Source organism: Cajanus cajan, chromosome 11 (genome assembly GCF_000230855.2).
Source record: "Cajanus cajan strain Asha chromosome 11, NIPB_CcT2T_4, whole genome shotgun sequence".
Taxonomy (NCBI): Eukaryota; Viridiplantae; Streptophyta; class Magnoliopsida; order Fabales; family Fabaceae; genus Cajanus; species Cajanus cajan.
Genome location: NC_138527.1, coordinates 10,029,258 through 10,051,610, shown reverse-complemented (window position 1 = coordinate 10,051,610; position 22,353 = coordinate 10,029,258). Strand labels below are relative to the sequence as shown.

Below are 22,353 nucleotides of genomic sequence, written 5' to 3'. Positions count from 1 at the left end.
AAAACCTTCAATTTAGTCTTTTAATTTTAAAAAAATATTCAATGTTATCTTTTTGTCTAAATTGATGCTACCGACATTAATGAAATTAGAAGAAATGACTAACATTAAATTTTTTTTAATTAAAGGACCAAATTAAAAATTTTAAAAATAATAAGATCAAATTTAATATTTTAAAAATAGTAGGACCAAAATAAAGAAGAATTTATCTAACATTTTTTTGTCTAGATAAATTTAATTTTTTTTACTTATATTAACAAGATCACGAATCATAACAAATTAAGTACTTGGGATTAAAAAAAATGATCACAAAATGAAACAGTTATCTAATAAAAGATGTTATTAAAAAGGTAAAAGGAAATTCAAATTTATCTTAAAAAAATGGATAAATTTTTAATCAATTTAGTCTATCTATTTATGAAAATCTCAATGCCCATTATGTTTAAATGATTCAATTTGGTCATCTAATTTTCAAATAGTACTCAATGTTGTCCTTCAATCTAATTTTATTAACACTTGTTAAATCAAATGGCAAGCATGGATCCCTCAAAATATAAGCATTAATGTTAATAAACTTGAACGTTTTTGTTAAAGAAATATTTGTCAGATCACAAAGAAAGACGAACTAAAATAGACATTTTGGTTACAATGACATGTACCTTTTTAGATTAACCACTTTGTCTATTTAAGATAGATGCACTAAATATATATCATTTATGATATTTGATAATTAAATCATCATTATTTATGTCATTCCTTAATGAATGGATGGAATTAAAAATTCTTTGGTTCTTGAACTTAAAAAAAGAACAAAAATATATTTTTCGTTAGAGAAAAGACAAGTAGATATCTCAAAATGTACAAAATCTCAGATAAAGTCATTTTTGATTGACACACACAATAGTTCTTCCCATTTTATACTTTAAAGGTGATAATTAGTCTTTGTTATTATGACAATTTGATAAAATGCATTTAATGCTCACATTTATTACACCAGACATTTCGCTTTACAAGGAAGGAAAACGAAGCAAGCCTATGAGAAAAGCTCAAGAATTTGCAACGAACATCTTTATAAAGCACCAATGTAAAGAAGCTTGAAGACTCGGAAACAAGAGACAACAACCATTTTGTAAAAATCCATTTCATTCTTTTTGTGAAATCATTCTAGTAAGATGAAACAACAAGTGATTTCCTAACTTTAACTTGTGTTATTTGCTTAAAGCTTGAAGGTGGTTTGTTGTAAGGAATCCTTGGTTATTAAAGCTTGGAAAGGTTTCGTTGTTCAAATAATACTTGTATAGTTGCTTAAAAAGGCAAGTCAAATAATACTTAGATTGAGGTAGAAGTAACTTATGAAAGATTACTTGTATCTTTGTGAGAGATAGTGAAATTTGATTAGGTTGATCAAGAATTGAACATAATCTTGGTAGTTGAGATGAATTAATATAAAAATATTTTGTGTTGTTTACCCTTTACTATTCATTTGCATTCTAAAGATTTTGATACTATTTCACTATTTCAAAAAAGTGTTGAATTTTTTATTAACATTATTCAACCCCTTTCTAGTGTCTTTATTTTCTCCATAATGTCATTAGTGTCAATTTGGACAAAAGGATAATATTGAACATTTTGAAAAAGCTAGAGGACTAAATTAAATTATTTAAAAACAATAGAACCAAAATAAATATTAAAAATAAATAGATAGACAAAAAATATAATTTAGCCTATTATTTTTTTATAAACATGGTTCATGTTATGTCCCAAAAATTGATCATCAAAAAATAATTTACACTCACAAAACATGATTTTCATTAGTCAAACACTATTTTAACACATACGCAACTGAGAGCACTACATTGACCTCCAAGCCCTAGGATAGGATAGGCCATACAACCACTATCCATAATGCTTGATCTTTTAGTTTGTGACGTGATATTGCAATAAACTATTTTACTATCTTAAACTTGTTATTATAAATGCATATTGAAAATATAATTTTAATATTAAAATATATTATATTTTTTAAAATATTTTAAATTATTGCAATAGAAAATCTTATATTCAACTTTTATATATTAAATATTAATTATTTAATATATGCGAGAGTGTTTTAAGGATTTTTATTTAAATACTTTTTTTAATTGTTATCTAATTTAATTTTTATTTATCATAGTTATTTATGAATTAAATATTAATATTTAAAATAAATCATCAATAAATAAAATTATGCTACAATGTAAATTATTTATCATAAATCTAAAATATAGTTTATGTTTAAAAATATTTATTTATACAAATTTTAAGTATAATTTACATATTCAAAATAATATTTATTTTATATATAATTTAAATTTTAATTATATATATAATAAACATGTCTGTAAATTGCATAGACTAAAATACTAGTTAACATATAATAAAAACCTTTTTATTTCTAGGTAGAGAACCAAATTGAGTAAAATGAGTAGAAATATTATTATTGTTAAAATTATTTTTTAAAATTATGATTACTTAAATTTTATTTAAATTTAAATATCCAAAATCTATATAATCTATACCAATAAATAAAGAGAATATTTTTTCAATTAACTTCTTTTATTTTTCGATTTTACCCTTCAAATATATAATTTATTTCAAATTACTCTTATACAATGGTTTTGATTGATCATCTACATTTTTTGGATCCTAGCTTCTCAGGTAAATATATGAGGAAGAACATTGATCCACCGCATTGTTTTATTCAATTTCCGTTTTGGTATTCAATTTCCTATTTCTCTCTTTCTTGATCTACTTTTAACTTCCTCATTGTTTTATTTTTTTATTTTTGTTTGCGTTTGAAGTTGAACTTTTAAGAGTTCTTAAAGAGTAACTTTGTGTTATTCTCTAAGCCTAAAAAAGTTTGTTTGCAAAATAATAATTGGTTGTTAGAGTCTGAAAAGGCTTAACGGTAAAAAATACTTTGCTATTGAAATCTGGAGAGGCTTTCCATTCAAAGAATACTTAGATAGTTACTTGAAGAGACAAATTAAATAATACTTAGATAGAGTCAAAAGTGACTTGTGAAATAATACTTATATCTCTGAAAAAAAATAGTGAAACTTAATCAGGTTGATCTAGAACTGGACATAATCTCGGTGATTAAGACAAACTAATATAAAAAACTATATGTTTTTTTCTATTACCTCTGTTTGCACTTGTAAGATCTTAATACAAATTCACTGTTTCAAAAGTGTTGAATTTTTTTTTATTAATACTAATCAATTTCCCTTTTAGTGTTTTTTTCTCCACAAGCTCATCATTCTTAGTCATGCATTCGGTAATATGGAAGTAAGCAAATTTCACTAAGTATATCCCGTCCTTACTTAGATTCCATATACATACGTTCTCAACAAGTGTATCAATGATTGGAACGTTTAGGATGGCTTTTATAACACCCTGATTTTCACAGATTATATGAAGGCTCAAAACCCAATAAGGATGATTTAGTAGCCCAGAATGGGCCGTTCCCAAACTGGAACTGGGCATTCCAAACAACAAAAAGGATTGTAACCCTAGTTGGGAACAGATCGTTGTGGTTTAAGAACGGGTCATTTCAAACATGGTCGTTATGAGTTAAACTCAACTCTAGAACGGGCCGTTCTGGTTTAAGAACGGGTCGTTCTATATGCGAATTTAACACATGATGAAAGGATTCAAAAAGGGTCGTTCCGGATCTGAAACGGGTCATTCTGACCACTGCTGACATCTATAAATAGCAGACTCTGGCACTGCTTCTGAAAACACTCTCTGAAGACCAATGAGAACCAAGAGAAGGAGATCAACCAGATTCTGCTCTAGCCTCGTCATCTGCTTATCCAGGTAAGAAGGGAGTGAGAAATAGGGATGGCAACGGGGCGGGTCGGGTACGGGTTTCATGATACCCGTCCTCGTTCCCGCAAGTCAAACTCATCCCCGTACCCGTACCCGTCAGGTATGTGATTTTTATCCTCATCCCTATCCCCGTTGGGTATCGGGTATACTCGTACCCGTACCCGTACCCGTACCCGTTAATTTTTTTATTTTTTTTATTTTTTGTAAAAAAAAATATTTTTAAATTATTTTTTTATTATATTATAATTATAATTAGGTTATTTCTCTATCTCATATTATAATAAATAATCACACATAAAAAAATATTAAAATTCTTTAATATAATTAAATTAAGAGTGGGTATTAAATTAAAAATGGGAACGGGGACGGGTATGGGTACGGGCGGGTAAGTACATACTCATACCCATACCCGTACCCGATTTAATATATCGGGTTTTACACGTATCCGTACCCGGTCAAACTGGTTATTTCCCGTCAAAGTCGGGACGAGTTCGGGTATTACTCGCGGATACGGGTATATTTGCCATCCCTAGTGAGAAATCTCGCTCGGGAGTGTAGGAATAATTGTTAGATAGCAGGATTGACCCCCAATCCCTTGCTTGATGTATGCCTATAGGAACAGACACTTTATGAAAGTTTTCTGTTTTGCTTTCTGATTGTTTTGTTGTGTTCCTTGTTGGATGTGATGTATGAATATGTGATTAATTTTGAAAATAGATAAGTTTTGATATGAATTAAAGTGCTTTGTGTGTTCTTGTGGGAAATCCTATGAAGTAAACTTAGGGGTATGATCTTTGGATGAATTTTGACGCATTATATGTAAAATTGATTATGTATTCATGTTTTGGATAATTTCTGGGTATGGTTATGTATTATTTTATATATGACTATGAGAAGTTCCTTGTATGAGACTATGTGAATATGACGAGAAAATGTGAAAAGTGAACATATGATCTGTGATATGAAATTATGAGATAAAATGACATGAGACATGATGTGAATGGCGTGCTATTGTGAGCACTATGACTATGAGAATGTGAAACATGATGAAATGAGATAAGACATGAAATTCTGTGACAAGTAAAGTAATGAGTCCATGAGTTTGTGAATGTGTGACATGCATCATATGCATCTGTGTGAAGGGTACGATGTGGAGTACACCATTAGGGAAGGCCCTCCTTGTGTAACATCTTGGGGGAGTCCTAGGGGATAGTGCGGTTTGGATGTCTTGATTCCGCCCGTTTATGAGCACGAGATGTAACTTGCGCAGCTTCGCTATCCCGACCAGACCCTAGTAGTACATCCTTCTAGTTGACAGTGTATGAGTAGCTCCCTACATGTACTCTTAGACTACCTTAGGTGTGTTGTTTTGGCAGCACACCAGTGATATATGATTATGAAACACGTGACTAGCACCACATGCATGCATCTATGAGTCGAGTCCATGACATCATTGCATGATGAATGATTGTGTATGTGTTACTGTTATATGTAAATTTGAATTTGCACCTGATTAATGAGTAGCTATGATTGCGCTTGTATGATTTGTGTGTGTTGCCTAACTGTTATTTCTACACCTGGAACCGAGTGAGATATTTCTCACTCCCTTGTTGTTTTATGTGTATTTTATTGTGTTGCAGGTGGTCATCAACATGAGGATGTTGGTGATGAGGCTTAAGATTCAGTTGGGCATGTTTTGATAGGATATGTGACATTAGGGCGTAGTTAGGACTAGTTTAGAATGTTGTTTCCATTGAACTGTTTTGAAAACTTCAATTTTCTTTCCATTGTAATTTTTGCATTGCAAATACTTTTTATGAGTTTATGAATGTGAATCCTCTACGTAAGATATTTGAGAATTTGGTTTCATTTATGAAAGATTTTAATTATTCCTATTTATTGTGTAATCATGAATGTGGGGTAGAGGGTGTCACATTTAGTGGTATTAGAGTCAGGTTGATTCAAACCAGACCTGTGTGTTATGTGCTTATCATGATTCTGTTGTGTACTCTGACAGTGTTTTGCTTGTTGTGTACCTTGATGATGCCTTGCTTTGTGATGATGATGGTGATGATGATGATGTTTTCTTTGTGTTGTTGTTGTTTTTCTTAATTGAGTGTTTCTCTTCTCAAAATATGGCTGATAAACATGATATAGCTTAGTTGGTACTATTTATGATTACTTTCTTCATTCTCATGATTGCTTATTCATTTTGGATACTTCTTGCTTATGTAAGAAGTAGTGGTTGGGTGGTATCACTCGTGTTGCGAGCACATGTGAAAATAGTAGTAGACGAAATATGGTGCTAATCAACTAGAAACTATTGGGACCTTAGAATTGGTTGAGACATTAATATGTCAAAGGTATTAAGATTCTATGGTTGATGGAGTTTCCAAAATCTATAGTTGTAGCGATTGAATCCAAGGAGGTTGTATGTTGAGAATTGGAGTTTTGAGTGTTCTTGATGAAAGCCCAAAGTGTTGGTGATTTCTTGAGTTTTGATGCTTACATGTTGACTTTTTATGGTTTTGGTTGCATGTGGATTTTATTTCAGCTCTAAGTCTTTTGTGTGGAATATGTGAATTGTTTTGGTTTAGGATTGTAGTGGGAAGCTTGGATATGAGTTTGAGGTGGAAAGGAGTAGGTTTGGAAGGGTTGAGGTATTTTCGTGGCCTTAGATGTTGATATACTATTGTTGTCTAGTGTAGGGGATGTTTGCACTACAATAGTTGACTGTACGAGTTCGTTATTGATCAAGCATCAAGACTAAGCCTGATCAAAAGCCAGACGAAAATACAACAAATACAAGACAAGGCGTACTACCAGTCGAAGGTCAACAAAGTATCAGACGATGGATAACACAAGATGAAGAAACGTTCCAGACAGAATTAAAGCCTTCCATCTTCACAAGTGACCAGACGAAAAGAAAAGTCAAAGTCTACTTCTCATACGAAGACTCAAATTTGAGATACATTACCAGACGCAGATGGAGAATACTAAAAAAGCATCTGAAGTCCACTATTCACAACAAGAGATATCAAATATCATCTATACTTATAGAAGAGAACACGAAGTCATCAAATTAGTGAGAAGAAAGAAGAAAGATAGACAAGCGCGTATCCATAAGTCAAAGCATGCGTGTGTCAAAGAAAGTACACCTACTTTTTAGAAAAAGTCAACGCCTCTACAGCTACAATGACAGAAAGATAATAGAAATACCTAGGTTATGATTGAAGTCAGAAATAGAAGTGAACGAACTACACAAAAGACTTCACGTAACACAGATTCAGTAAACAAACATTTAATGCAAGATCAAATGCATTAAATGAAAGATCTATATGGCCATAAACGAACTACTATCTGCACCAACGGGAAGCTTCACTCCAATGGACACTTTCAAAGTTAAACAACGGGTAGATTTATCACGAGGCTATAAATATCAATACCTAACAAGAGAAGGAAGAAGGAGAGAAGCAACGAGCAATAAGAAAAAGCGAACTTACATCTCTTCCTGTATAGTCTTGTATATTTGTGTAAATCTATGATAGCTTATCTTAGCGAGTGTTGAGACTATCATATCCTCTCTGTGAGAGTTATACACACACTCAAAACACACATCTTTGTAAAACTAAAGTTGCGTATCTTAGCGAGTGTAGAAACCACCCTATCCTCTTTGTGAGAGTTATACACACACTCAAAACACATATCTCTATAAAACTAAGGTTGCATACCTTAGCGAGGGTAGAAACCATCCTATCCTCTTTGTGAGAGTTATACACACACTCAAAACATCTATCTGTTGTAAAGCTTGAAGAGACTAGTTGAAAGAATACTTGGGGAACCAGAAGTGGTTTAAGAATACTAGCGCTAACGAGTGAAGTTGACGAACCAGAAGTAGTTGATAATACTTGTAATCCGTTGTGATTAGTGGAACCCTTCGGTTGAAGGAGACTGGACGTAACTCAGGTCGAGTGAACCAATATAAAAATCTTTGCACTTTTTTATCTATTTCTCAGACGCAATTTTGTTTAATTAATATATCATACTGAAAATTTTGTCCACTACTTATCTTTTACTTCAACTATCTTCAGACAGAAAATACATTTGCTTAACTTATTATTTTAAGAAACACTTTTTTGTGCAGACGATAAACTCTCAGACGCAAAATCTTTTGTTGAGCTAATCTTGCACAGTTTTTAAGTGTTTAAAATAATATTTTTATTAGACGAAAAAGGGTATCTTTGTGAAAATAGTTTTAAAATTTCTTTGTTCACACACACATTCAACCCCCCTTTTGTGTGTTTTTTCGCTAACTTTAGTTCTATGTGTATTTTATTGTGTTGCAGGTGGTCATCAACATGAGGATGTTGGTGATGAAGCTTAGGCTTCAGTTGGGCATGCTCTGATAGGATATGTGACATCGGGGCGTAGTTAGGACTAGTTTAGAATGTTGTTTCCATTGAACTGTTTTGAAAACCTCAATTTCTTTCCTTTGTAATTTCCGCATTGGAGATATTGTTTATGAGTTTATGAATGTGAATTCTATACGTAAGATATTTGAGAATTTGGTTTCATTTATGAAAGATTTTAATTATTCCTATTTATTGTGTAATCATAAATGTGGGCTAGAGGGTGTCACAACTTTCGTATCTCTGTTGTTGAATAGACTTGATATTAACTCCATTTTCCAACTTGATTAGTTATGATCCTTTAGTTGGCTGACCATCATGTTGGCTGACCAAAGATGTCTTGAAATTTCATTCCTCCTCGATTTTTTTCTCATGATTGTGCTTTTCCCATCACATCCACTTAAGACCATTTCTAGAGTCTTGGTTTGATACCCACCTAGAAAGAATTTATCATCTTTTCAAGTTTGTCGACACTTATTCAAAGTCTTAAAAACTATAAGTGGAGGTTTTATTTATTTTTAATTTATTTTTCTTAAATAAGTAGAAATAAATGCATATAGATAGATAGATATAAAATAAAATAATTAATTATTCTATTTCATACTAAGTGTATTGTGTATATATTATAAATTTACACACACACATATATATATATATATATATATATATATATATATGCAATGGAAAAGAATTTCTAAATTTCATAATTAGAGTTAATACATAATTGGAGAAAAACATCATTCATGGGGAATGATATAATTTCATAACACATACTCTAATATCACATGTAAGTTTTAGTCTTCTAAGACTACCAATTATAGAAAATTAAAAGAACCTTTGAAATCAATAATTCTCATATCAAAGAAAGTGTGTAGTTTTCTCCATAGCGAACTTTGAACTTTATAGCACTTTGATCTTCTCGAAAGGAGAGAAATCGAAATTTTACTCCCTTTTACTCTTCATTTTACTCTATATCTTTTATGATGACTACACTTTGAGAGATCATACTTTTCTACTAGGGGAGGATCTTATTTTACATTAGTAGATGTTTGTAATTCCTTAAAACCGTCACTTTCATCAAATAACAATTATTTCCATAAATTACTTTATTTGACCCATTTATTATTTAATCCTTAATTAAAATGGTGAAGCTTAACTATCTTATTACTTCTTCTGTAAAAAAAAAAGTATCTTATTAGTTCTTGTTATTGTGTCTTTCTATTTTTGTTCCAACAATTTTTTTAAAAATATATTTATTATTATTATTATTATAAAAAATATTATGATCTTTATTATTTTGCTTAATCATCATAACCTTTTTTATTTTAATCTTTATCATATCTAATTCATTTTGGATTAGTGTCTGTGAAGAGGAAAAAATTTGATAAGAACAAAATGAAAATTATTTCACATACTGCATGAGGAATAAATGTGAAAAGATAATAATAGTACGATATCTAATGTTTTAAAATTTGCATGAGGAGTAAATGTGAAAAGATAATAATAGTATGATATTTAATGTTTTAAAATTTGGACATAGATCACTAGTTAAAACATATATATAACCATTGAATTAAAAATTTTAATACATAAATAAAATTTGATGTAAAATATAAATTATTAAGTAAAATAAGTCTATTAAAATTTACCCTAAAAATAAATGGATTCTTCCCTTTTTTGAAATATCAATGGCTAAATTCAAACGATAAAGTAGTTTAATAAACTTATTACAACTAATTAAGAGGTTTCAAGTTTGATTCTCCCTGACTTTAATTTTATTACATTTTGCCTCTTATCCTCCGAATTCAATATTCTTCTAACACTAGGTCGGGTCACTCCAAACAACTCACAAGTGATGACTGATCTTGTCCTGTATCTTGCATTAAATATTTATTTCTCCATAATTGGCACTGTTCAAACAAAAAATTAACACTTTTTTTCTCTCCCTATACAATGAAGTTGTCGAAAAGTTGAGAACCATTGCTCATGGGCTCGAATGACGCGTTAAAATTGAAAACATGAGAATCTTAAACTACTGAACTATGATATAAAATAGTCTTTTTTGCTGGTCTGAATAAAATAAATTAAAATTAGAAAAACAAATTATTTAAAAAATAATCTACAAAAATGAATGATTTTTGCAACATTGGAAACCATACAAATAAAACGTCACTGGCTCTAGTCGCTTTTTGTTGTAAATGAAAATTCAAAGAAAACATTGAAAAACCTAAGACCAACTCCAATGGGAGTTGGTTGGCCCATCAAGCAACTCCAATCTCAGTTTCTTATCATTGGAAGAATGTGACGTGGCAGCAGGAGTTTCTTGCAGAAGAGAGAGGGTTGCTTAGTGAAGCAACCGTTCCTTACCTTTGTGAACGAAAGGAGGCGCGGTGGTGAGGCGGTAGTTAGATGGCGGAGGCGCGGGGTTGGACATTGGAGGCGTGCAGTTGGATGCTCTACCGCGGGACCTAATCAGAGCGAAACGGGTTGAAGCCGACCGTCGTCGACGGTAGTGGACGTTTTGTCGCGGGACCTGGCTTGCTACGACGCGAACTGCTTCCTGAGCTATACGAGCCTCGGCCTGGACCTGGTGCGCGCGGCGGAGGCAGCGGCGGTAGAAGGGTTTAGGCAGTCATGGAGGAACGGAGAATGCGGCGGCGCGTCGAAGGAGGAGTTGAAGAAAAAGAAGCGTGAAGAAAAAGGAAAAAGCACTCTCAAAAGAAAAAGAGACGTTGGGTTAAAGAAATAAAAAATAAAAAATAAAAATAAATAAATAAAATAAAAAATAAATAGAAAAATAAAAATGATTAGAAAAAGATTTTAAAAGTTGAATTTCTTAAAGTTTCTTATTATTTGAGTAAATTTCTGTTTGAGTTGCTTAATGCTGACATGGCACACTAGGAATCATTTTTTTCATTTTTCAATGCATGAAACAACTCAAATGAATTATTTTCATTGAAGATGTTTTAAGTTGTGCTTGTGAAAAAACTAGGTTTAACCTAACTTACTTTTGATCAAATGAGACAAAGAGTTATTTCTTTATGCATTGAAATGTGTAAAAGTTTATTGAATAGTTTACTGAATGTTTTTTAAATGAGAAACCGAACACACACCTAGAGGTTTTGTTTTACTTTTTGAGTCGAAAAACTTACAACACGAGATGCTGGGACTCAAACTTTTTTTTTGTGTATTTTAAAAGTAACACACCTAGACAAGCTTTTTTGTGTGTCCTGAAAAAGCAAAATCTTCCACTGCACCTGTTCCCACCATTTATACTTTTCTTCTCACTCATTGTAAAATTGTAGGACATTTTTTTTTTCTCACTTAGCTATGGGAACCAAATACCTAATTTTGCTTTTCAGGACAAACAAAATACCTTTTGCCTTAGGTGTTTTGTGTTATTTTGAAAATACACAAAAATGTCTGGATTCCAAGCATTTTGTGTTGTAAGCTTTTCAACGCAAATTGTTTGGGGGTCTTAACGTTTACTGTGTACTACTTAAAGAATAATACAAAGTGTCTGGATCTTCCAATGTTTTCTTTGTTCTTTTTTTTTACAACAAAAAGTGTTTGGGCCAGTAAGGTTTTATTTGTATAGTTGTCAACGTGATAAAAATTATTTATTTTAGTAAATTATTTTTTAAATAATTTATTTATTGTAATTTTAGATTTTTTTATTTAAACTGGCCAAAAATACCTATAATATATGCTTCCAAGTATGTGTTACAATTACTCATGTATAAGGCACATATAAACTTAATAAATATCCTTTTCAACTTGCCCAAGGATCTGTATTGTCCTTAGATAAACCATAAATCATACATCAACATTGATGTTCATTGTATAAATTTAAGGTTTAAAATTTAAGTTTACCGACATCATATTATTTTTATAACATGATAAAAACAAATAATTTATATCTATACTATTAATAGAATGATGACCTCATTTGTTGTATATATTTTTAATTTTTTGAACAATTTTATCTATATCTCAAATTATACTTTTCAAACTACTCTTTCTCTCTTCACAATTTTTTAAAACCTACATTTACTATTATACCTACTAAAAAAGATTTATAATTAACTACACAATGACACAATACTTTATTTATATTTTTTAGAAACTACACAATAGCACATAGTACTCTTTTTATACTAGTTATTAATAAAGATAATATATCTTTTTGGTGCACACATTTTAATTTCTAAAACATGTATTTTGTCACTTACTTTTTTTATTTAATTTTTATTTTTTTCTTCAACTTCATAAATTTATTTTTTAAATATCTCATACCCTAATCTTAAGTTCAAACATCGGTTCAGGTGTTATAATTATGAATTATAAAAAAAAAAAAACATCTCATACCTTTTACATAACTACTCAAAATCTTCCATACTTAATTATTCACACATATTTAACATCAATTATTTTTATTATTTTTTCTTTTTTTCTTTTTACATAATATACACGAAAATAAATAAAACAAATACATCCAGGAGAGACTAATGTATTTCATAGTTATTAGAATGACTTAAATTCAAGAAAAAATGGCATCATTTGACGAAGTTGTGATCTTTAAAATGGGAATCCATACTTAAGAAGTGGCCAGCAAGTGAAGTGGGGTTGGTGGCTAAGTGCAAGTCTTGGATGGGTATTGGGATTGGTGACTGAACAAGAGTGTGAAAGTGGGTGAAGTCTCTGATGGGGAAGTTTAAGAAGTGGTCCATCCGTGCTGCATGTTTAGGATTTAGGATGACCGTAGATATAATATTAAAATATTGAACGGTTGAGATTATCACGTAATGATTAAGATTTAAGAATTGCAGAGTAGTCCTTGTAATTTTGATATTTGTCCGTGTTTTGTAGGTTTATGAAGGGTTATGGTGCATTGTGTTGTTTAGGGTTTTCCATGATGAGTTGATTTGCGATCCGGTTACTGTGGTGTTTTGGTTGTATGATTTCTGATTAGCAGGTACGATTGGTGGCGGCGGGCTTTGGCGGAGAGCATCTTCGAAGTGGGCGTCCGGCGGCCCGTCCGTTGTGGTTGGTGGTAGTCCGCAACCGGTGCGAAGATTTGTTAGGTTTAACAGGTGAGCAATCAATTTTGTTTATTTTTGAAACCTAAAGTGTCGCGTACAAAAGGAAGCCGATTTGGAGGTTAACGTTTTTTGTTTATTTTGCATTTGATTTTATATGTATGTGCAATTTTGTTGATACATTTGTTGCTGGTGTGTACAGTTAATAGAGATTAACTGCTGCGGAAGTCCTTTGAGGTTGATAGATTGATTTATTGTTATTAAACGTGAGAGTAGAATGGAGTTTGAGAATTCAAGTATAGAGGTAAGTGACATTTGTGTCATGTTTAGGGTTCTGTGGTTTAATATTGCGTTGTGTCATGTTTGTGATAACTGTGATGATGAAGGTTGATATTCTTTTTAAGTTTGTGATGGTCTTAAAACTTTTTAGGTGGCAGTAGATAATTGTGAAAGCATAAATGAAGGAGTAGATAATTTTGAAGGCATAAATGAAGGAGTAGATAATTTTGAAGGCATAAATGAAGGAGTATTTAATTTTCAAGGAATAAACGAAGGAGAAGATCATATAAATGAGAATGAGGAAGATGAGAATTTTGTTATTGATTTACAGGAAATTTGTGAAGAAGTGGAAAATGTTGTTAATGAAGGAAGATTTGAGGTTTTTGACAGTGAAAACGGGGTGATAGTTTATAGTTTGGATGATATTTTTAATTTAGATCTGCATTTAAGTCCCCATGAGCTTAAGAATGTTCAATTTGTAAGTGTTGAGATGGCTTACTTATTTTATTACTGGTTTGCAAGAGTTAATGGATTTGCCGCAAGAAAGAGCAAGATTTTGAGAAATATTAAGGGGGAAAAATTACAACAAACATTTGTTTGTTTCAAGGAAGGATTTAGAGATAAGCGTGGTTTGAATCTACAGAATCGAAAGCGAAAGCAAAAACCGGAGACAAGGTGCGGATGTGAAGCAAAACTAAGAGTGCATATTGATAGCACATGTGGACTATGGTACATTACATATTTTGTGGATGAGCACAACCATTGTTTTTTGGAAGATAAGTATTGTAGAATGTTAGCTTCTCATAGAGATATGAGTGAGTTAGATATAATGCAGTTGAATAAAATGAGAAAAGTTGGCATTAGTACTCCTCAAATTTATGGGTCACTTGCAGATGACCCTGGAGGGTATGAGAGACTTTCTTTTTGTAAAAAGGACATATACAATCAAATTGGAAGGCAAAGAAGGTTGCAAGGTTTGGATTCTAAATGTGCCTTGGAATTTTTGAATGGTTTAAAACGCAATGATCCTTTAATGTATGTTGGTCACAGTGTTGATGACGAAAACAGATTGTAACATTTGTTCTGGTGTGATAGCATGATGCAAATGGAGTATGAAGTTTTTGGTGATGTGTTAGCATTTGATGCAACATATGGGAAAAATAAGTATTTATGTCCTGTAGTTGTATTTTCTGGTGTTAATCATCACAATCATACGATAGTATTTGGGAGTGCTATTGTTTCAAATGAAACTGAAGAAACATATATTTGGGTACTTGGGCAATTTGTAGAAGCCATGAAAGGAAAGTCACCAATGTCTATTATCACTGATGGTGATGTTGCAATGAAAAATGCGATAAGAAAGGTATTTCCTAATTCACACCATAGATTGTGTGCATGGCACTTATTAAGGAATGCGACAACTAACATTAAGAAGCCGGCATTTACAAAGGATTTAAGAAAATGCATGTTGGGTGAGTATGAAATTGGTGAATTTCGAAAGAAGTGGTCTGAAATGTTGAACAAGTTTGAGTTGCATGATCATCCTTGGGTTATAGACTTATTTGAAAAGAGGAAGATGTGGTGTACAACTTATATTAGAGGGGCTTTCTTTGGTGGTTTTAGGGCAACTTCTCGGTGTGAAGGATTACATTCTGAGTTGAAAAAATATATTCATCCGAAGATTAATCTGACAGTGTTTGTTCAACAATTTAATCGTCTTGTGAGTTATATGCGTTATAGGGAAGTTGAAGCTGACTTTGCATCAATTCATGGTGATCCTATTCTAGAAACAGATTTTCATAACCTTGAGCTATCGGGGGCAAAGTGTTATACGAAAGAAATATTCAAATTATTTCGTGATCAGCTTCATAGTTCATCTTTGATGAGGGTGATTGGTTGCAAGCAGACATTTGGTTGTTGTATATACATAGTGAGAAAATATGAAATCAGTCACAAACAATGGCATGTGTCATATGAATCAACACCGTGTGATTTGAAGTGTTCGTGCTTAAGAATGGAATCAGTCGGCATTCCATGTGATCATATACTTGCAGTGTTGGTTCATCTGAATTTATCAGAGTTACCAAAATGTTTGGTGTTAAAAAGGTGGACAAAGGTCGCAAAGGATGAAGTGAAGGGCAATGTTAGTAGACATAGGTGGGAGTCTGAGAAAGATGCTAGATACTTGTCATTAATGGAGTATTTTAAAGAGCTCAGTACTTTGGCATGTGAAACATACGATGATTATGTTGATAAAAGGGAAAAAGTTGTAAATGAATTAGTTGAAATAAGAGCTAAAAAATGTGATGAATCCGAAGAAGGCAATGCATTGGGTGATGAATTAAGTGTAGTTATAAGAAATCCTGCCATTGCTAGAAGTAAAGGAAGGTCTGTTGTTGAAGGTACATGGCGCAAAGGTAGGAAATCAAAAAAGAGTATTAAGTGTAGTTTGTGTAAACAAATAGGTCATAACATGAGAACATGTGGAAGACAACAAAATTTGGATGATATGGAACAAAACACAAGTGGAATGAGTTTTGAATTTGAAGAAAGTTATGTAGGTTACCAAAATGAAGAGGTAACGAATATAATTTATATTAAAATTATATATTTGTTGGTTAAACAGAGTTAGATGTGATGTGTGTAATGTTGTCATTGTAGGAAGATGAATACATTGAAGATTTGTTTGAAAAATGTGATGAATTTCATAATGGGGTTGCTGAGATGTCTGTTTCACAGTCAGAATCAATATATAGTTATGAAGTGTCGTTATCTCCAGCATTCAGTGATGCAGGTAATGTTTATGAATTAGTAACTCAAGTGTGTTATTGTAGGTGTATGAGAAGTAGCAAGTTAATTTTTATTGTATTACTATGATGTTATATTATTTTACTTGTGTATGTGTAATATTGCAAGTAATCGATTGCTGATAATTGTTATTAAATTTTATTTGCAGGTTTTTTAAACGATTGATGGCGGATGCAGTAGAATGGAAATGCATGAATTGACATAGTTTGGATTGAAAATTTAGATGAATGTGACTTTTGTTGTTATTTATGGAGGAGTTTTATTTTATATTGTATTTAATTGTAGTTGGAAAAAATTATGCAGTAATGAAATTATGATAGATGAATATTACTATAATTTAAAAATACAAATATTTTAATTTGAAACCAAAATATTTTTAATATTTTTAAAAATTGGGTTGCGATTGAGGTTGGTGTTGTCGTATGTTGTTTGCACGTGGAAAGTATAATCCCAAAATTGGGGTTTATTGCTAAAATTATTGGGTGAATCGCTTCAATGGATATTACGATTTTCGCAGATGGAAGAGGAAGAAAAAATGATATTCTAAAACCAAAATTATTAACTTTCGATCGTGCGTGCATTTGGTAGTTGGAATTTTAAATGCTTACGTGTATCTATGCAAAGAAAATGAAGGGTGACATGGGTTTTTGTTTCTTTTGTTTAACGTTCCCATAGGTTACCGGAAACGTCGTATATATATGTATATATTTTATTTTATTGTAATTAGTTGTTTTATTTTTTTTTAATTGATTGTTTTTAATAATTTATGTTTATGAAATTTGTTATGTGTTTAAATTTTCTGTATATATTTTAAATTTCATCTTAATGTACCATGTATTATAAATAAATAATTTAATATTAATAATTTGTTAATAAGTTAAAATATTTTGAGTCATATGCATACTAGTATACTACAAGTTGCATCCCTTGTGTTTCGAAACACTGCACTCCCTGCGTCCGATGTCTGGTGGAGTACAAATGTTTATTTAATTTATGCAGCCGTTGATATACATTTAATTTTTGTTTTATATAGTTAAAAAAATTATTTAAACAAATAATTTTTTTTTGAAATTCAAACCTTAACCACTTGGAAAAATAAGTACGTAAATAAATATTTTTTTATATAATATAGTTAAAAATAATTTTTTTTGAAATTTCTTTAAATAAAAAGTTATAAATTACTTTGTAAAAAGTTATATATAATTTTAATCAAATACAAATTATTATTTAAACATAATTTATATCATATGTTGTTAGTTTATATTAAATACAAAACATATAATATAATATTGTTATTTTATTTGTTAACATGGTTTGCACCAGCATTGAATAACATTATAATTTATGATGCTCTTATCATATCTTACTCTCAAATCATATCCTATTATATATCCCGACTACCAAATACACTCTCAACAATTATCCCTCACCTTATGACATTTCTTACAATTTTTTTTTTAAATTACTAAAATTATTGAAGTTGAACCATAAATTAATCTTTAGAGACACCAATAAGGAATGTTAATTCAACAAAGTCTGAAGGATGTCCAATTTGCTTATAAACTGAAACAAAGAATCCAATAGTAAGGGAGAAAACCACTGGTTCGTAAGTATAATTTACATAATCTAGATTGAAAAATAATGTGAAGCACATCATTGTATTTATCCCTTAAAATTATGCAAGCAAAGCATGGAATGTCCAAATGTAGCACCCTGTTATATTCGTATGATGAAAATACCTACCTCAACGTGTCATTCAAATGACGATGATATAAAAGCCTAAACATATATAAAAGCCTAAACATATTTTAAAAAACATCAGCAACCAATTATCATATAAATTAAAAAATAATACTCTAAAAAAAATCAACTTGGTTTGAATCTTAAGTCGTATGCCTGTATTGTATCGTTGGCCTTTAATAAGCTGCCCCCATTCCTTCCCAACATAAAACTCCCTTTTGTTTCGCTGTGTTGATGTTTTTTTAATGTTAGCTGCAACCATCTGTCCATCTTGGTTGATTAAGACACAAAAATTGTATTTGTCTATGCCCCAAACATCAACGTATTTGACCGGAAAATACTGGAAATAACAATGAAAGTGAATTATTAACATCATTATGTATATTCATTTTAGAAATAAAATATTTTGTTTATTTAAAAACAATGATGTAATTCCATACCAAAGGTTGTCTTCCAGTCGCCGCAGATTTTGTTATAGTGTGAAACCAAGGAACAGGATGTCTTGGCATATGATCTGTTGGAAAAGGTAGTTGTAAAAGTTGTTCTTCGGGTGGTGGTGAATCAGCCTCTGTTAAATCTATAATCTCATTCTTAGGGTGGAGAAATGGGACATTAACCTTGCTGAGAAAATTAAAAGTGCAGATTAATAAATAAATAAAAAAATAATGAATAAATTAAAGTTAATGAAATATAGTTTGCAATTATATGTACCTTTTAGAAGTCTGGCCTCTTTCGTTTTTAATTTTAGGATAGGATATTTCCTCTTCAGCAGCAGTAAAGATACGCAAGTTAAATTCATTTGACCCCTTGTACCAAAACTCAGCAATATGTTTGTTTTTTATACCATAAAAATCTATCATGTCATTTACCCCTTTGTTAAAGATACCAACAGTTTTACATAAATTTTTGAGGTAAACCTTGAAGGAGTTTCCTTGTGGGTCTGTAATCAGACACTCACCTGGTTCAATTTTACAAATCCAGTACTTGTAAAATTTTGCATTTAAATAGATACGACCCTAAAGAAAAACAAAACAAAAATATGGAAGAACATAAGTTATAAATACCATGGAATTTTGTTATTTAAATTTATTTAACATAAAATAAGTTAACCTTATTTGGGTAGACGTCAGATCGGAAGTGTGTTGGTGGGTTTTCCTGATCAGCGTCGTTAAAAATGTCCATTATATGTCTTCAACAGGAAGAAAGACAAGTAAATTGAAGGGTTCAATTCCACAATCGAATATAAACCCTAAACCGTAGACATAAAAATAGCCTTTGACAAAAATAATATATGCAATGTATGAAATGATTATTAAGGATACATGCAATGAAGAACAGTGCTTTTTTATTTTGTATTACAGAATACAGACGAAGAACACTGTAATGGACGAATTTAACAGGTAAAGTTTTGGTTTTTATATTAAGTCAAGTATCATAAACATTAAGCCCTAAAAGAAATAATTTTTTGCCTAAACAACGATAATGAAGATGATGAAGTTAACTAACCAAGGATTTCGAAGTTTTTCAGATGACTGTGGCAAGAAGATGATTCTTCAGAGAAGATGATTCTTCGGAGAAGATGAAACTGGGTTGTTGTGTTGTATTTGTTTAGGGTTGAGAGAATGATGAAATGATGGCACTTTCTGTGTGTATTGCCCAGTTTCTGCCTCGTCGGAATTGGAGAAAATTAAAGTGACTGATGTTGGCTGATTGTGTTGAATGGATTTTAGGGTTTACGGATACGCAATAGGAAGAATATGAAAAGGTTGATTTTTTGATATTTTGAATTTGGAGTTTTGTTAAATGAAATAAATAAAAACTTGAATTTACAGTAGTTGTAATTATTATCGTTGGATGCTGCGTTGGGCTTTTGTATTGTTAAATGCATTATGCATAGGTGTATGTATGGAAAGCAAGTGAAGGGGCAAATCGGTTGATGAGTCATGACAGTCATGAGTACTGATTGTCTCGTTTTACGTTCCATTATCTCTCGTTTTACGTTTCATAAATAAGCCATTTTTTTATTTTTATCAACTTTTTCGTTGAAATTGCATACAACAAATTTTTAATATAAATTATATAATATATAACATATAGTATTCAAATACCAATTGATAATATGTTTAACAGATGATGTTAAATATTAAATTAAATTACAGATAATAATGTAAGGTCTAAAAAATCCTGGAAACTTATTACTGATTGTTAAAACAAGATACATTAACTGTTTATGAATTACTAACTGAAGTGTGTTATTGTACCTGTATGAGAGGTAGAAATTTTAATTTTGATTGTATTAGTATGATGTTATATTATTTTAGTTGTGTATGTATGTTTAATATTGGAAGTTTGGAAGTAATTGATTGCTGATTATATATACACTTTTTTTTTATAAGTACACCTTGTTTATTTATTTTTAAATTTATAAAATATTGTAGTTATTTTTATTTTGTAATTTTACACCTCTAATTTTTAATTTGCTATTTACTTTTTTTTTTTTTCACACAGACTTATTTTTTTGTGTTTTTACATGCTACCAAAATAGGTGTGTTAAAGGAAAGGTAAGAGGGTGCATGTAAAAATTGAAAAAAAGAGGAAAGATGTATGGAAAAAAAGTACTAAATTAAATATTGTACATGTTTAAGTATAAATTAAAAACAAAAAAATATAAAACATTTTTGAAATTTAATTAATTTTTTGAAAAAGGAGGTGTACTTATAAACAAAAGGTGGTGTATATGATGAACCTAATCCCAAAATTGCGGTTTTTTGGTAAAATGATACTGACAAAATTTAAGTCAGAAATATAACCATGCATGGGAGTAATAATAAAATAAATGATATAAAAAATTCAAAAAATTATTAAATATAAATTAAATTTAATAATTAACAAACCTTTGTTATTGTCGACCTGTATTGTTGTTTCGTGTCACCTGCAAAGAGAAGCAATGTGTGACTAGGGTTTGAGTCACATTAATATCGACTATCCATGGTTGAATTTCAGGTTGCATAATTTGGACAATATCGATGCTGAGAAAATGAAAACTGTAATTTAGTAGTACAAAATAGAAATAGTATTAAAATAATAATACATTGGGATTTATGTGTATGTAAACTTTACCCGATATTTGTTGAAGTGTTGTTGGTTTCTTTTTTCAACTGAGGATAACATATTTCCTCCTTAGCAAAATTATAAATACGCATATCAAAAGTGTTAGTGTTATTGTAGTAGAAGTCAACTATGTGTTCGGATGTGAGACCATAGAAATTTACAATTTGTTTTACCCCATAAAACATGGGAACAGTTTGACCTAAATTTTTGAAAATAAGTTTAAACGTATTCCCGTTTGGGTCTGTTATGATGCAGTCGCCTACTTGTATCGTACCATTCCAGTGTCTCTAAAATGAAAGGTTTCGAATAAAATAGAATGATACCAGTAGATGTTGTTTACCGTTGCAAAGAGAAAGGGGGTGAATTTGACTGTTTCTCTTGAATGGATATTACCAATTTGGCAGACGAAGAGGAAGAAGAAATTGTTGTTTTAAGCTTTACGATGGTAGAACGTGTAATTATGGTCTTTTGATCGTGGTTTGGGCAGTTGGAATTTTAAATGGTTACGTGTATGTATGCAAAGCACATGAAGGGTCACATGGGTTTATTAGCACTGATTCTTTGGTTAAAATTTATTATTTTGAATCATTTATGTTTAAAAAATATTGTATATCTTTAAATTATTTTTATATTTGTTAAATTTGATCATAATGTAGCATGTATTATAATTGAATTATTTAATATAAATATTTTCTTAATACGTTTTGAATTTATTTAATTATTATATTATTTTAATTTATAATATAAATAAGTTTTTGAAGTTAATTATTTATAATTGTTTTTGTTATTTTAAATATTTTACAATATTATTAAATTTTTTGTTTTTCAGTTTTAATACTGATTGTTTGGTTTAACGTTTCCATGTGTGTTAATGTTCGTTAACGGTTTATTTTAAAATAATAAATTGTTTATAAGCTATTAATGAATAATTTATAATAAAAAATTTATTTAATATATATTGGTTCAAATTCCATATACAAATGAAATAATATAATATATATATATATATAATATAAAAAATTATAAATTCATATATTATATACTGTATACATTACAAATATCAATTGATGACATGATAAATAATTCATGCTAAACATTAA

At 30.4% G+C, this 22,353-nt stretch overlaps 1 protein-coding gene across 1 annotated transcript; it reads left to right on the top strand.

The window, feature by feature from the left end:
- Nucleotides 1-13,561: 13,561 nt before the first annotated feature.
- Nucleotides 13,562-16,885, top strand: LOC145953201 (protein FAR1-RELATED SEQUENCE 5-like). The gene has a single exon (XM_083067008.1). The coding sequence runs from the start codon at nucleotides 14,691-14,693 to the stop codon at nucleotides 16,224-16,226; it is 1,536 nt and encodes a 511-aa protein (XP_082923134.1). The 5' UTR covers nucleotides 13,562-14,690; the 3' UTR covers nucleotides 16,227-16,885.
- The last annotated feature ends 5,468 nt before the right edge of the window (nucleotides 16,886-22,353 follow it).